Below are 12,662 nucleotides of genomic sequence, written 5' to 3' on the forward strand. Positions count from 1 at the left end.
AGAGACCAGGGCTCAGCAGAAGGGCCCTGTATCTATGGGAGCCGACTCTCAAGGGGTCAATGCCCCCCTCTCTTTCTACACGGATATGAGCCGGCTAGTTGATAGCTTAGTGAAGAACGGGTCTGGAAATGCCAACCAGAGCTATTGGAGACTCAGGTTTTTCTCAAGGCAGTTCCTGAGTCTTGTGGGGTAAGATGAGCCAGGCCCTTCAAGCCATGGAAGAGTGGAGTGTTTCAGAGGCTGTGAAGTGGCAACGGCTCAGTGAGAGCCTTCGAGACCCGGCAGCTGATGTGATCCGTAACCTGAGGATGGGAAAGAAAACTTGTGATTCCATGGACTACATAGATGCTCTGTACTTCAGGAGTGCGTTGGGATCAGAATGCAGGGTTCGAGAGCGCATTTCACTCAGAATGCAGGGATCAGGAGTGCGTTGCGCTCAGAATGCAAGGATCGGGAGTGCGTTGCGCTCAGAATGCAGGGTTCAGGAGTGCGTTGCACTCAGAATGCAGGGTTCAGGAGTGCGTTGTACTCAGAATGCAGGGTTCAGGAGTATGTTGCGCTTAGAATGCAATGATAAAGAGTGTCATGCACTCAGAATGCAATGATCAAGAGTGTCATGCACTCAGAGTGCAAGGATCAGGAGTGCGTTGGGATCAGAATGCAGGGTTCGAGAGCGCATTTCACTCAGAATGCAGGGTTCGAGAGCGCGTTGCGATCAGAATGCAGGGTTTGAGAGTGCATTTCGCTCAGACTGCAAGGATCAGGAGTGGCATGCACTCAGAATGCAGGGTTCAAGAGTGCGTTGTGCTCAGGATGCAAGGATCAGGAGTGGGCTGCACTCGGAATGCAAGGATCGGGAGTGGGCTGCACTCGGAATGCAAGGATCGGGAGTGGGCTGCACTCGGAATGCAAGGATCGGGAGTGGGCTGCACTCGGAATGCAAGGATCGGGAGTGGGCTGCACTCGGAATGCAAGGATCGGGAGTGGGCTGCACTCGGAATGCAAGGATCGGGAGTGGGCTGCACTCGGAATGCAAGGATCGGGAGTGGGCTGCACTCGGAATGCAAGGATCGGGAGTGGGCTGCACTCGGAATGCAAGGATAGGGAGTGGGCTGCATCCAGAATGCAAGGATTAGGAGCAGGCTGCTCTCAGAATGCAAGGATCGGGAGTGGGCCTTGTTACTGCACCTTATAGGATATAGTTAATGAGCTCCGACTCATTAGGAAGAGGTACGTCTAGCCTTAGGGGTGATTGCTAGAGTGATCCCACTTAAAGTGGGGGGAGAGCATGTTGAGAGACAGCCATCATCCAGGGCTCAGGAGAAGGGCCCTGTATCTGTGGGAGCCGACTCTCAAGGAGCCAATGCCCCCCCCCTCTCTACACGGATATGAGACAGCTAGTTGATAGCTTAGTGAAGAACTGGTCTGGAAATGCTAACCAGAGCTATCGGAGACTCAGGTTTTTCTCAAGGCAGTTGCTGACTCCTGTGGGGGAAGATGAATTTGAAACCTGGATGAGCCAGGCCCTTCAAGCCATGGAAGAGTGGAGTGTTTCAGAGGCTGTGAAGCGGCAAAAGCTTAGTGAGAGCCTTTGAGACCCGGTGGCTGATGTGATCCGTAACCTGAGGATGGGAAAGAAAACTTGTGTTGCCAAGGACTACATAGATGCTCTGTATGCTGTATTCGGGAGGGTTGAAACTACCGCAGACCTGATGTACAAGTTCTACCACACTCACCAACAAAAGGGGGAGAGTCTGTCTGAATACATATCTCAAGTAGACAGAATGCTGCATCAAATTATCCTCAAGAGGGGTATTGATACCAAGGATGTTGATCAAGCTTGTTTAGACCGGGTTTTGCAAGGGACCCGGCCAAACTATCCTATTGTATTAAAGTTGTTACTGAAGAGAACCAAGGTGGTGCCTGTGTACCCTGAATTGATAAGAGAAGTACGGGAAGAGGAGGCTCTATTAGAAGAGAAAAGCCAAAGATCGAGAGAATCATGCTCTATCGCTGGAATTAGAGAGGAAGTGGTGGCTTGAGCTGTTCATGCGGAGATGGGTTTCTCGGATGAGGACAGTGGAACCGAGTCTGAACCGGTGGGACTGGCCATTCCTGACACTAATAACCAAACTGATGGCTCAGGTAGCTCAGGCTCAAACTCAGATGTATCATGCTTTAATGCGACTGATGGAGACCCAAGCGAAGGTCCAAGAACAAGAGACTCTTCAAGGGGAACCGAAACTTCCCCAAGGGCGAGAAAAGAGATGTTACGGTGTGGAGAAGGTGGACACTTTTGGGCTGAGTGTACCAAGACTAGCATCAGCCCTGAATTACTCATGGAGGTTCTGAAAGCCTTGCAGAAGTTACTCTTCCCAAAGCCAGCGGGAAACTTCAGGGGACCTCAGTGAAGGAGCTAGTTGAGAGTCCCAAAGGAAAACCGCACTCCAAAGTCAAGAGAAGATCTAAGAAGGAAAGGGGATGCAAGCCACCTATTGCCCCTTCCCCTTCTCTACCGAGAAAACCAAAAGAAACAAAACCCTCAGGGAAGGAAAGACAAGGGCAAAAAATCAATGCATACCCTACTGAGCAAGTAGTTAGACCAACTCCACTGCTTTCAAATAGGCTGATTAGAGCACAAACTATAGTTACCTGCTGGGAACCTGCCAAAGAATCTAGTGGGGCCCTCCCCTATAGTCTCAATACAAGTAGTGGGCATCTACACTCAAACCCTACTGAATACTGCAGCCCAGGTGACGTTGCTGTACCGAGACTTTGAATTACTTGAGGCATATGCCTTTTGTGCAAACCTGAGGAATTAGAGATTTAGGGCATAGGGACCCAGAAGTGCCCATACAACAGATACATACCCATCAAGATATTCTTTGATATTGCCTTGGCTGGGAAACCAGAGACTTTTGATACGTTGGAAGTTGTCTGCCCCCAACCTCCTGGAGCAGGTCGAAATTCCTTGTTGATAGGCACCAACACCAATCTTCTGTGAAGACTACTCACTCCACTGGCCTTGGAGGATACTCCAGTAGGAAAGAATCATCCTCAGCTGCGGCAGGCTTTCCAGCGAGTGGCCCCGTGGAAGGGGTAGGAAAACTGTGGCAATTGGATACCCATGAAAGGGTGTTGCAGCCACGTGAGAGAGCCTGTCTGAAGGCCACGGTTAAGCTGTCATGGGACCAGCCGGATCCTTATGTAGTGGTGGAAGCTGATTCAACAGAGGAGGAAGTTGGAATAGATGTGGTCCCGGAGATCATACCCAATAGGGCCTTACAGAGAAGCGGAGGGCGAATTCCTATCAGTGTGAGGAACGTCAACGGTCACCCAATCAGCCTAAAGCCCAGGATGGTGATTGGGAAAGTGAGTGCTGCCACCCCTGTGACGGGGAATGAGCTAGTCAAGAAGGGAGATGGAAGAGAGACTACCGTCCACTGCCCAAACCTACCCTCCGGATGGGAGGAGAGGATCAAAGCTCAAGTAGGCCGATGGGAGAAAATGTTCTCCAAGAATGATTTTGATGTGAGCTGTGCCTGGAGTGCTCATCATCGAATTCGGCTAACTGAAAATAAGCCTTTTCGTGAAAGAGTCAGGCAAATTCCTTAGTGTGATCTGGAGGGTCTTTGAGAGCAGCTGGCTGAACTGAAAAGGTCAGAGGTCATTAAGGAATCCAGGAGCCCTTATGCTTCCCTATTGTGGTAGTGAGAAAGAAGAATGGGTATCTCCTCGGATGTGTATTCTCTACCGAACCTTGAACCGAAGGACCATCCCAGATCAGTACACAACCCCCCACATAGAAGAGACCCTGCAATGCTTATCAGGGGCTAAATGGTTTAGTGTGCACGAATCTAAAGAGTGGATACAAACAAATACCCATGCATCCGGATGACCGAAAAAAGACGGCCTTCATCAGTCCTCTAGTTTTTCTAGGTTTTTTGAGTTCGACCAAATGCCACAAGGATTAACAGGGGCCCCCACTACTTTACAGAGACTGATGGAAAACACTGTGGGTGATATGAACTTGATCAAAGTGCTAGTGTATCTTGATGATATCATCGTGTTCGGCAGAACATTGGAGGAGCATGAAGCTCGGCTGGAGAAAGTTTTCCAACTATTACACACAGAGGGGCTGAAGCTGTCGTTAGAGAAGTGTTAGTTCTACTGACTTCAGTCACTTATCTGGGGCATGTAGAGCTGAGGGAATAGCTACTGACCCTCAGAAGGTGGAGACTGTTACTTCCTGGCCTCGCCAGAGCACCGTCACTGAGTTGAGGTTGTTTTTGGGTTTCTGCTCTTACTATAGAAGATTTGTGAAGAACTTCTCACAGACTGCCTGGCCGTTGAACAAGCTTTTACAGAAACAAAAGGAGGGGAATCAGCAGAGAGCCCAGAAGGGAGACCCAAGGAAGCCCCGTGAATTCATTCAAGAGCAATGGACGGTGAAGGTTGAAGGGGCTTTTGAACGACTGAAGGGGAGTCTTGTTGAAGCACCAGTGTTGGCCTACACTGACCCATCTAAACCTTATGAATTGCATGTGGATGCCAGCAGAGATGGCCTTGGAGGAGTGTTGTATCAGGAGTTGGCGGGGAGACTCCGCCCGGTGGCCTGTGAGTCGCAGTCTCACCCCACCTGAGAAGAACTATCCTGTACACAGATTGAAGTTCTTGGCCCTCAAGTTGGCTGTGGTAGATAAGCTACGTGATTATCTGTACGGGGCTACCTTTGTGGTAAAGACTGATAACAACCCATTGACTTGCCTACTGTCCACTGCCAATCTGGATGCCACTGGACATCGGTGGTTGGCCGCTCTGTCTGAATTCCGGTTCAGTTTGAAATACAGACCAGGAGTGGGAAATCGAGAAGCTGACACTCTTTCCCGAAGGCCTCGCTTCACCAACGCTGGCCAGAAGAGTTGGGTCCATTTACCCTTGGAAGGAGTACGGGCTGTTTGTCAAGGAGTATAACATAAACACAGAGGGGCTATAGGGGCCAAAGCTGTGGGAATCACCCCTGCGGGAGTACCAAGATATTACTGTGATTTGACCCAAGAACTGCCTGTCACAAATGTCACGTCTATCTCAATGCAGGTGGTCAGACACTATAGCCAGCTACTGTGTGCTTCATCTATAGTAGCCCCCTTTCCCTTAAGACAAGCAGGCCTACCAATACTTGGTTGCCCCCAGGACTTATACACAATGCCTGGCCACCACACTAGGGCAGACGCGAACAGAGCAAACAACAGATTACTTGCAGTTTAGCAGACAGATAGCGTGGTTCAAAGATGATCCAGGTAATAGGGCAGGCTGAGTTCGGGGAATAGTCCAATATCCAATCTGGGTCATACACAGGGAAAGCAAGGCAAACGGGAGGCTTGATTAGGAACAATGCAGGTAACTGTCTCTATCACAAGCAAGGGATAGAGTGTTCGGTTTGCTTATATCAGGTGACTGATCAGATCAATCATCTTGCAGGTGAACACAGACGGGGGGAAAGCAACAGCCAACACTGGGTGCTGGAATGAGGAACAGGGGCACTAAGTGATCATGACAGTGCCTCAGTTGACAAAAGAGGGCATGAGACAGGATCTGTTGGGGAATCTTATGAGGAAATCGCTATCCGCCCAGGACCCTCAGATACTGTTGAATAGCTCCATTGAGGGAGAAAAAGTAATCCATAGAGAGTGGGAACGAATGCGGTTGGAAGATGGAGTCATATACCGGAGAGGTCCATCTGAGGAACCAGAGGGTGTTTGTCAACTTTTCCTCCCTGAGAAACACCAACTAATAGTGTTGACCCCTCTTCATGATGATCATGGTCACTTAGGCCCAGATAGAACCTTCAAGTTAGTCAGGGATCGATTTTATTGGCCATCCATGAGAGCTGAGGTGGAAAGCTACTGTCACTCTTGCATCAGATGCAAAGACATTACCAAGAAGGCCATCTTCAAAGCCAAGGACCAATGGAGTTGGTGTGCATTGATTTCTTGTGTTTGGAACCTGACCTGAGTGGACAGAGTAATGTCCTGGTTGTGACAGATCATTTCACCCGTTATGCTCAAGCTTTCCCCACTAGGGACCAACAAGCCAGTACTGTAGCAAAAACTCTAGTGGAGAAGTTTTTCATATATTACGGGCTGCCTCAGCGCTTACACTCGGATCAAGGCTGGGATTTTCAGAGCAAGCTGATCAGAAGATATTTATATTCTATTTTTTTAATTGCAACACCTCTCTCCAATATTTTTTTAAATTTTTGGGCAGTCCCACCAAATGTGGGTCATAGTTCCCTCTACTTTACATCCTCGCCAATAATATGACGATTTCCCTATTTGATATTTATGTGCTTTGTCTGGTGTTTTATATACCATCTTGTCAGACATTTATTGTAAATTTCAACTGTATTAGTGTCTACCGCAGAGCTATGTACCATCCTCAGAATTTTTCCTAAATGTTGTTCGTTCCCTCGTGCTCCCAATTCTTTTTCCCATTTTTTTATGTATGGCGTAATTTCCAGTCCGTCCATTCCCACCAATATTTTGTAGATCCGGGAGATACCATTTCTTGTGTTTGTTGCTATACACAAGCGCTCAAATGGTAATAAATCCACTCCTGATCTTATTGGTTGTGGCAATGTTGTGACAAAATGCTTCAGCTGGAAAAAAAAACATTCATTTATCACCATCACATACGTCTTGTGCCTTAATTCTTGTGCATATTTTCCCCTTTTCCATTATGTCCTTTAATTGTGCATTTTATCCATTCCCCAAATAATTTCCCTTTTCCTGGTGAAAAATATTATCCTTCCATTTGCCTTGTTTGTGAATTAAGTCCCAAATTCTAAGTACATTTCGTGTCATTGCATTCTCATCTAACGCTCTATACTGTGACAGTATCCATTCAATCTTACCCAACCGTGCATTACTAATTGTGTTCTCCAATTTTACCCATCTTTTTTAATTTATTCACTCACGATAATAAAACTGCATTATAATATTTTTTTTAATCTGGTACCATTAATCCTCCTTGCAATTTATCTTTATTTAATACCGAGAATTGTATTCTCGGTTTCTTGTTTTGCCATATGAACTTTGAAATTATAGTTTTTAATAACTTGAAATATGTCTGTGGTAGGGAAATCAGCAACACTTGGAATTTATACATAATTTTCAGTAATATTACCATCTTTATAATATTTATTCATCCTATCCAGGAGAGGGACCCTATTGCTATGCTTTTAACCTTCTCCCGCCTGCGCTATAGTCGAATGACCGCTACAGTGCGGACCTTAATTGCCGGGAGGCCGTCATATAACGTCCTTCCCTGCATGAGCTGCCTGCGCGCCCCCTGTGGGGCACGCGGTGTGCTCTGTGATCACCGAGTCTGAGACTCGACTGATCAAAGATCCCGGCCCCTTACCACGTGATCAGCTGATCACGTGATGTAAACAGAAGATCTGTAATAGTTTTTTTTTTCCCCTCAGCATGAGGGGAAAAAAAAGCAGAGCACCGGCTTCTGTCAGAGGTACATCGGTCCCTCACACAGAGAGCCGCGGCTGCCTCATCTGTGCCCACCAGTGCCACCTATGAGTGCTGCCTATCAGTGTAGCCCATCAGTGCAGCCTCATCAGCGCACATCAATCAAGGAGAAAAATTACCGGTTTTCAAAATTTTATGACAAACTATGAAACTTTTTTTTTTTTTTCTAAATTTTGGTCTTTTAATTTTTTTTAGCAAAAAATAAAAAACCCAGTGAGGAATAAATACCACCAAAAGAAAGCTCTATTTGTGTGAAAAAATGATAAAACTTTTGTTGGGTACAGTGTTGCATGACCAGGCAACTGTGATTCAAAGTGTGAGAGCGTTGAAAGCTGAAAATTGGTCTGGGCAGGAATGGGATTTAAGTGCCCAGTAAGCAAGTGGTTATTTCCATTTTTATTTAATTTAGCAGTGGGATATAATTTGCTTGGTATATTTTTCCTAGGGATGGTGTTAATTTTATTCCTAAGTATTTTAATTCTGTTTTCCTCCATGTAAATGGGAATTCTTGTTGTAAGATCTGTTCTTCCTGTTTACTCATATTTATATTTAACCACTTGCTTACTGGGCACTTAAACCCCCCTCCTGCCCAGACCAATTTTCAGCTTTCAGCGCTGTCGCACTTTGAATGACAATTGTGCGGTCATACAACACTGTACCCAAATGAAATTTTTATCATTTTTTCCCACAAATAGAGCTTTCTTTTGGTGGTATTTGATCACCTCTGGGTTTTTTTATTTTTTGCGCTATAAATGAAAAAAATTTGAAAAAAAACACATTTTTCTTAGTTTATGTGATAACATTTTGCAAATTATTAATTTTTCTTCAGAAATTTTGGCCACAATTTATACTGCTACATATCTTTGGTAAAAATAACCCAAATTAGTGGATATTATTTGGTCTGTGTGAAAGAGAGTCTACAAGCTGTGGTTGCAAATCATAAAAAATTGATCACACCTGATGTACTGGTGGCCTATCTCATTTCTTGCGACCCGAACAAGCCAGGAAAGTACAAATACCCCCCAAATGACCCCTTTTTTGAAAGTAGACATTCCAAGGTATTTAGTAAGGTGCATTGTGAGGTTTTTGATGTCATTTTTTTCCCACAATTCTTTGCAAAATGAAGATTTTTTTTTTTCCACAAAATTGTCAATGTAATAGGTTATTTCTCTCACATGGCATGTGTATACCACAAATGACTCCACAAAATACATTCTGCTACTCTTGAGTACGGCAATACCAAATGTGTGAGACTTTTACACAGCCTGGCCACATACAGAGGCCCAATATTGAAATAGCACCATCAGGCGTTCTAGGAGCATAAATTACACATCTCATTTCTCAACCACCTATTACAATTTTGAAGGCCCTGGAGCACCAGGACAATGGAAACGCCCACAAAGTGACCCCATTTTGGAAAGCTAACACCCCAATATATAATCTATGAGGCATAATGAGTCTTTTGAACGGTTCATTTTTTTCCAAAAGTTTTTGGAAAATGTGGAAAAAAAATGAAAACGCATTTTTTTTTCCGCAAAGTAGTGCATTTGTAAGATATTTCCAACACATAGCATGTACATAGCAAAAATGACACCCCAAAATGCATTCTGCTACTCCTGAGTACGGCGATACCACATGTGTGAGACTTTTACACAGCCTGGCCACATATAGAGGCCCAACATGCAAGGAACACCATCAGGTGTTCTAGGGACACATAGCATTCACATACCAAGAATTACACCCCAAAATACATTATGCTGAGCAAAGAGTAAACAAAAGATTACCTGTGGTTGTAGTAGCACAGTTGTACACAGGAGGATAGCACTGGTCCAGGCAGCAGGCAGGGACTTGGTCAGCAAAAGCGAACCCAGGCAACAGGCAGGAATACTGTCCATAGTCAGTACAGGCAGCAGGCAGGGATACTGTCCATATACAGTCCAGGGTCAGTGCAGGCAGAGATTGTCAGCAGTGCCAATATATTGATCCTGGTAGTAGGCAGGTCCATGTGGTGTGGTCAGTTCATGGGACAGGCAGAGGCATGATGGCATGGTGGCTTAGGTCCTACAGGCAGCAGGCAGAAGTAGGGCCTCGTTCAGGACAGAATGGGGACAGGGGTAGGGGCTTCTCCCACCCAAATCTCTTTGAAACCTCTGAGTCTCCAGACCCTAATCTAGGAATGAGAAAACAAATTAAATTGTTTTCTTCATCCAGAAAAACAATTCTGGAGCCCCTCACATATGTGAGACCCCTGTGTTCTGAATCCCACTAGTCCATTGGCAGGGTACAAGATCAGTCCAAGAGGCAGGCAAGAGGCATGGTCAAACAGTCCAGGGTCGGTTTCAGATCAGGGAGAGGTATGTACAGAATCGGTAGGCAGAAGCGTGGTCGAATAACAGTCCAGTCAAATTTTAATGCATTGGGGGGCGTAACCGGAAGCGGATGGCGGTGCTAGTCGGTATGGTGTGAGCGTGTGTGTATCCACCCCGCTCTCCCCGCTTCATGAACGTGTCGCCCCGGGGATAAACGCTGTAGACATTACCCATGTGGCGAGGTGAGCTGCAGTGACTTGTCTGCCTCTTCGGTCCTTCTGTTCCCCAGCCCGGTGTGCCCGGCGTGCCCGGAGACGAGTGTGTGGGCGTTTTCTCTGGATCTCCTGGTCCACGGCTGGTGACGGGTGCGGGCATAGTGCAAGTGAAGTCTCGCGATAACGGAAGAAGAGGACGGAATTCAGCTGCGGGAACATACTGATGACGTATGCCCGCTGTGGAGACTCCAGCAAGTGTACATGGATCCGGTGCACTGTATACGCCGCCCAGAAGAATAAGAGGAGGTAGAGCTGCCTGGAAATAGAAGTGCATACAGTGGTCCCTGCAGCGGAGAAGGAAAACAGTGTGACTTGTCAAGACCGGCGGGATGAGGTACTGCGCTCTTTCTTCTTTCGTTTGTTATTTGCCATAAGGTGGAGGACAGTAATGACCCCAGGTGAACGGAACCTCCAGTGAACTGTAACTTCTGCTATTGTATGCCACTGTATGGTGGGCAGGATAATATCTGAATTGCTGGTTAAATGGACTGAGGTCCCTAACACTAAAATTTATTGGAAGCAGGGAAAAATGTCTAGAGTGGGCCTAATTTGAACACCACCACATGCATCTGCTGTAAATGAAAGTTGTCATCATTTTTTTTTTTTTCCATTCCTTTACCTAACTGTTACAACTCTCAGCGTTAATAAACAGAAAGGTCAGGAGGTTTAAATTTGGAGGCCATTTAACACTGCCTTTTTGACTCTCAGGGAATTCGATCTGCCGACCTTACGTTAATACCGCCACAGTAGGATAGACATGATGTCAACAAGGAGGAAAGGGGATGAGCAAGCTAGCCATGAAAACGTGGGAGGTCAATCCCTTCGTTCGGCTAAAGATAAGGAAAAAGGAGCTCAGTCCACTGTGGCGGGCGCAACTGCAGCAGCTGTCGCAGCAACTGCCAAGCTAGAGAGAGTGATCCATGCCACGGATCATACACCAAGCAAAGGGGGGCAGCAAACTCAAGGTAAATCAACTGCGGACAGAAAGAGTCAGGGGCACCTGAGTTCATCCACAGGGACCACTGGCACCAAAAACCTTTCAAGTAAAGGGTTAGGAGCGGTTGGGAAGGAAACAGAAATTTCGATCAATCCAATACCCCCAGCAGAAGGAGAGCCCTCCCTGAAAGATATCTTCATGGCAATTAATGCATGTAAACAATCTTTGAGTGACTTAAGTAACCAAATGGAAGATATTAAAGGGGAGCTAATCATGGTAAGGCAAGAACTTAAGGAAACGGCGGGAAGAGTAACAGAAACGGAGAAGAGGATAAGTCTGATAGAAGATGATTTGTACCCTATCAAACAAGAATCCAAGACATGGAAAGAGAAAATAGATAAACTTACGGAAAAATTTGATGAGATGGAAAATAGACTTCGTAGAGACAATGTGAGGGTGGTGGGACTCCCCGAAAAGTGTGAAGGCTCAGACCCAATAGCATTTTTAGAGAAATGGATGATTGAAACTTTTGGAGGAGACTTATTCTCACAGCAGTTTTCAATCGAAAGAGCACATAGGGTTCCCTTTAGGCCCCCCCTCAAGGAAGGTCCCAGAGACCGCTGTTAGTGAAATTTTTAAATTATAAAGATAAAGTAAAACTCCTTAGGAAGGCCAGAGAGATGGGGAGTATTTCCTATAATGGGGCTAGGATATCGATATATATATATAGATATATATATCCTGACCTTCAAAAACGTAGAGCTGAGTTCTTAGGAGTTAAACGTAGCCTTCAAAAATTTGACATTACTTATGCTCTCCTTTACCCTGCCAGGCTTCAGATAAACGCACTTGGAGGAAGTCAGCTTTTTGACATGCCTGCGGATGCGTTAGCATGGCTAGAAGATAAAAGAGATCAGTTACCAATGAAACTATAGGGAGTCTGGGTTGAAGATGTTATAGAGAATGGGGCACAAATATAGTGAATTATTTAATTTTGGTTTTCTAGGGGAAGGGTGGGGTGGAGAAATGGAATGGTAAATGGATCTAGATTTAGGAAGGAAGGGGAAAAAAACTGATGTGTGGGGGGTGGGAAGGTGAGAGTGTGATGATTAAAGAGTGTGAGACGGTTATTAAAAAAGCCTCTAGGGGTAACCTAGAATGGTGTGGGGTGGGGTGGGGGGGGGGAGGGTAGGGAGGGTGGGTTTTTTTGGGAGGAGGGGGGACAGGGTGGGAGGGGGGACAGGGATCATAGGAAAAGGAATATATCTAGAAGGAGAATTTATGGTACACGGAATCACAAGGAGTTTCATCGTACAGTGGAATATAGGATAACACATTGGGCACCGGTTAAACAAAATATAAAGGGCACATTAGAATATCGGATAATACATTGGGCATTGATAAAATAAACACAGATAGAACATGAATGTTTACAGTATGAAAATATGGGTTTTATGTAATCACGGGGTAGACACACTATCTGACACAGAGGGGTATAATGATAAATATGAAAAATTTTTATTTTTATTTTTTTTTTGGCCTCTTTGCCTCTGGGAGTAGCACTAATAAGATTTCCTATGGATAACTGGGTACACCTCCT

General features: G+C 45.7%; 1 protein-coding gene across 4 annotated transcripts in view; it reads left to right on the forward strand.

The window, feature by feature from the left end:
* Nucleotides 1-12,662, forward strand: part of PM20D1 (peptidase M20 domain containing 1) — a 387,280-nt gene that overhangs the window by 357,625 nt on the left and 16,993 nt on the right. Inside the window, exon 13 of one of the 4 annotated variants that reach the window (XM_073615881.1) lies at nucleotides 10,140-10,368. The exons of the other annotated variants lie outside the window; for them this stretch is intronic. Within the exon in view, the coding sequence (XP_073471982.1) occupies nucleotides 10,140-10,212 (73 nt within the window). The 3' untranslated portion in view covers nucleotides 10,213-10,368. Of the gene's footprint in view, nucleotides 1-10,139; nucleotides 10,369-12,662 lie in introns of those variants that run through there. 4 annotated transcript variants of the gene reach the window in all.

This window comes from Aquarana catesbeiana, linkage group LG02, assembly GCF_042186555.1.
Source record: "Aquarana catesbeiana isolate 2022-GZ linkage group LG02, ASM4218655v1, whole genome shotgun sequence".
In the NCBI taxonomy this organism is placed as follows: Eukaryota; Metazoa; Chordata; class Amphibia; order Anura; family Ranidae; genus Aquarana; species Aquarana catesbeiana.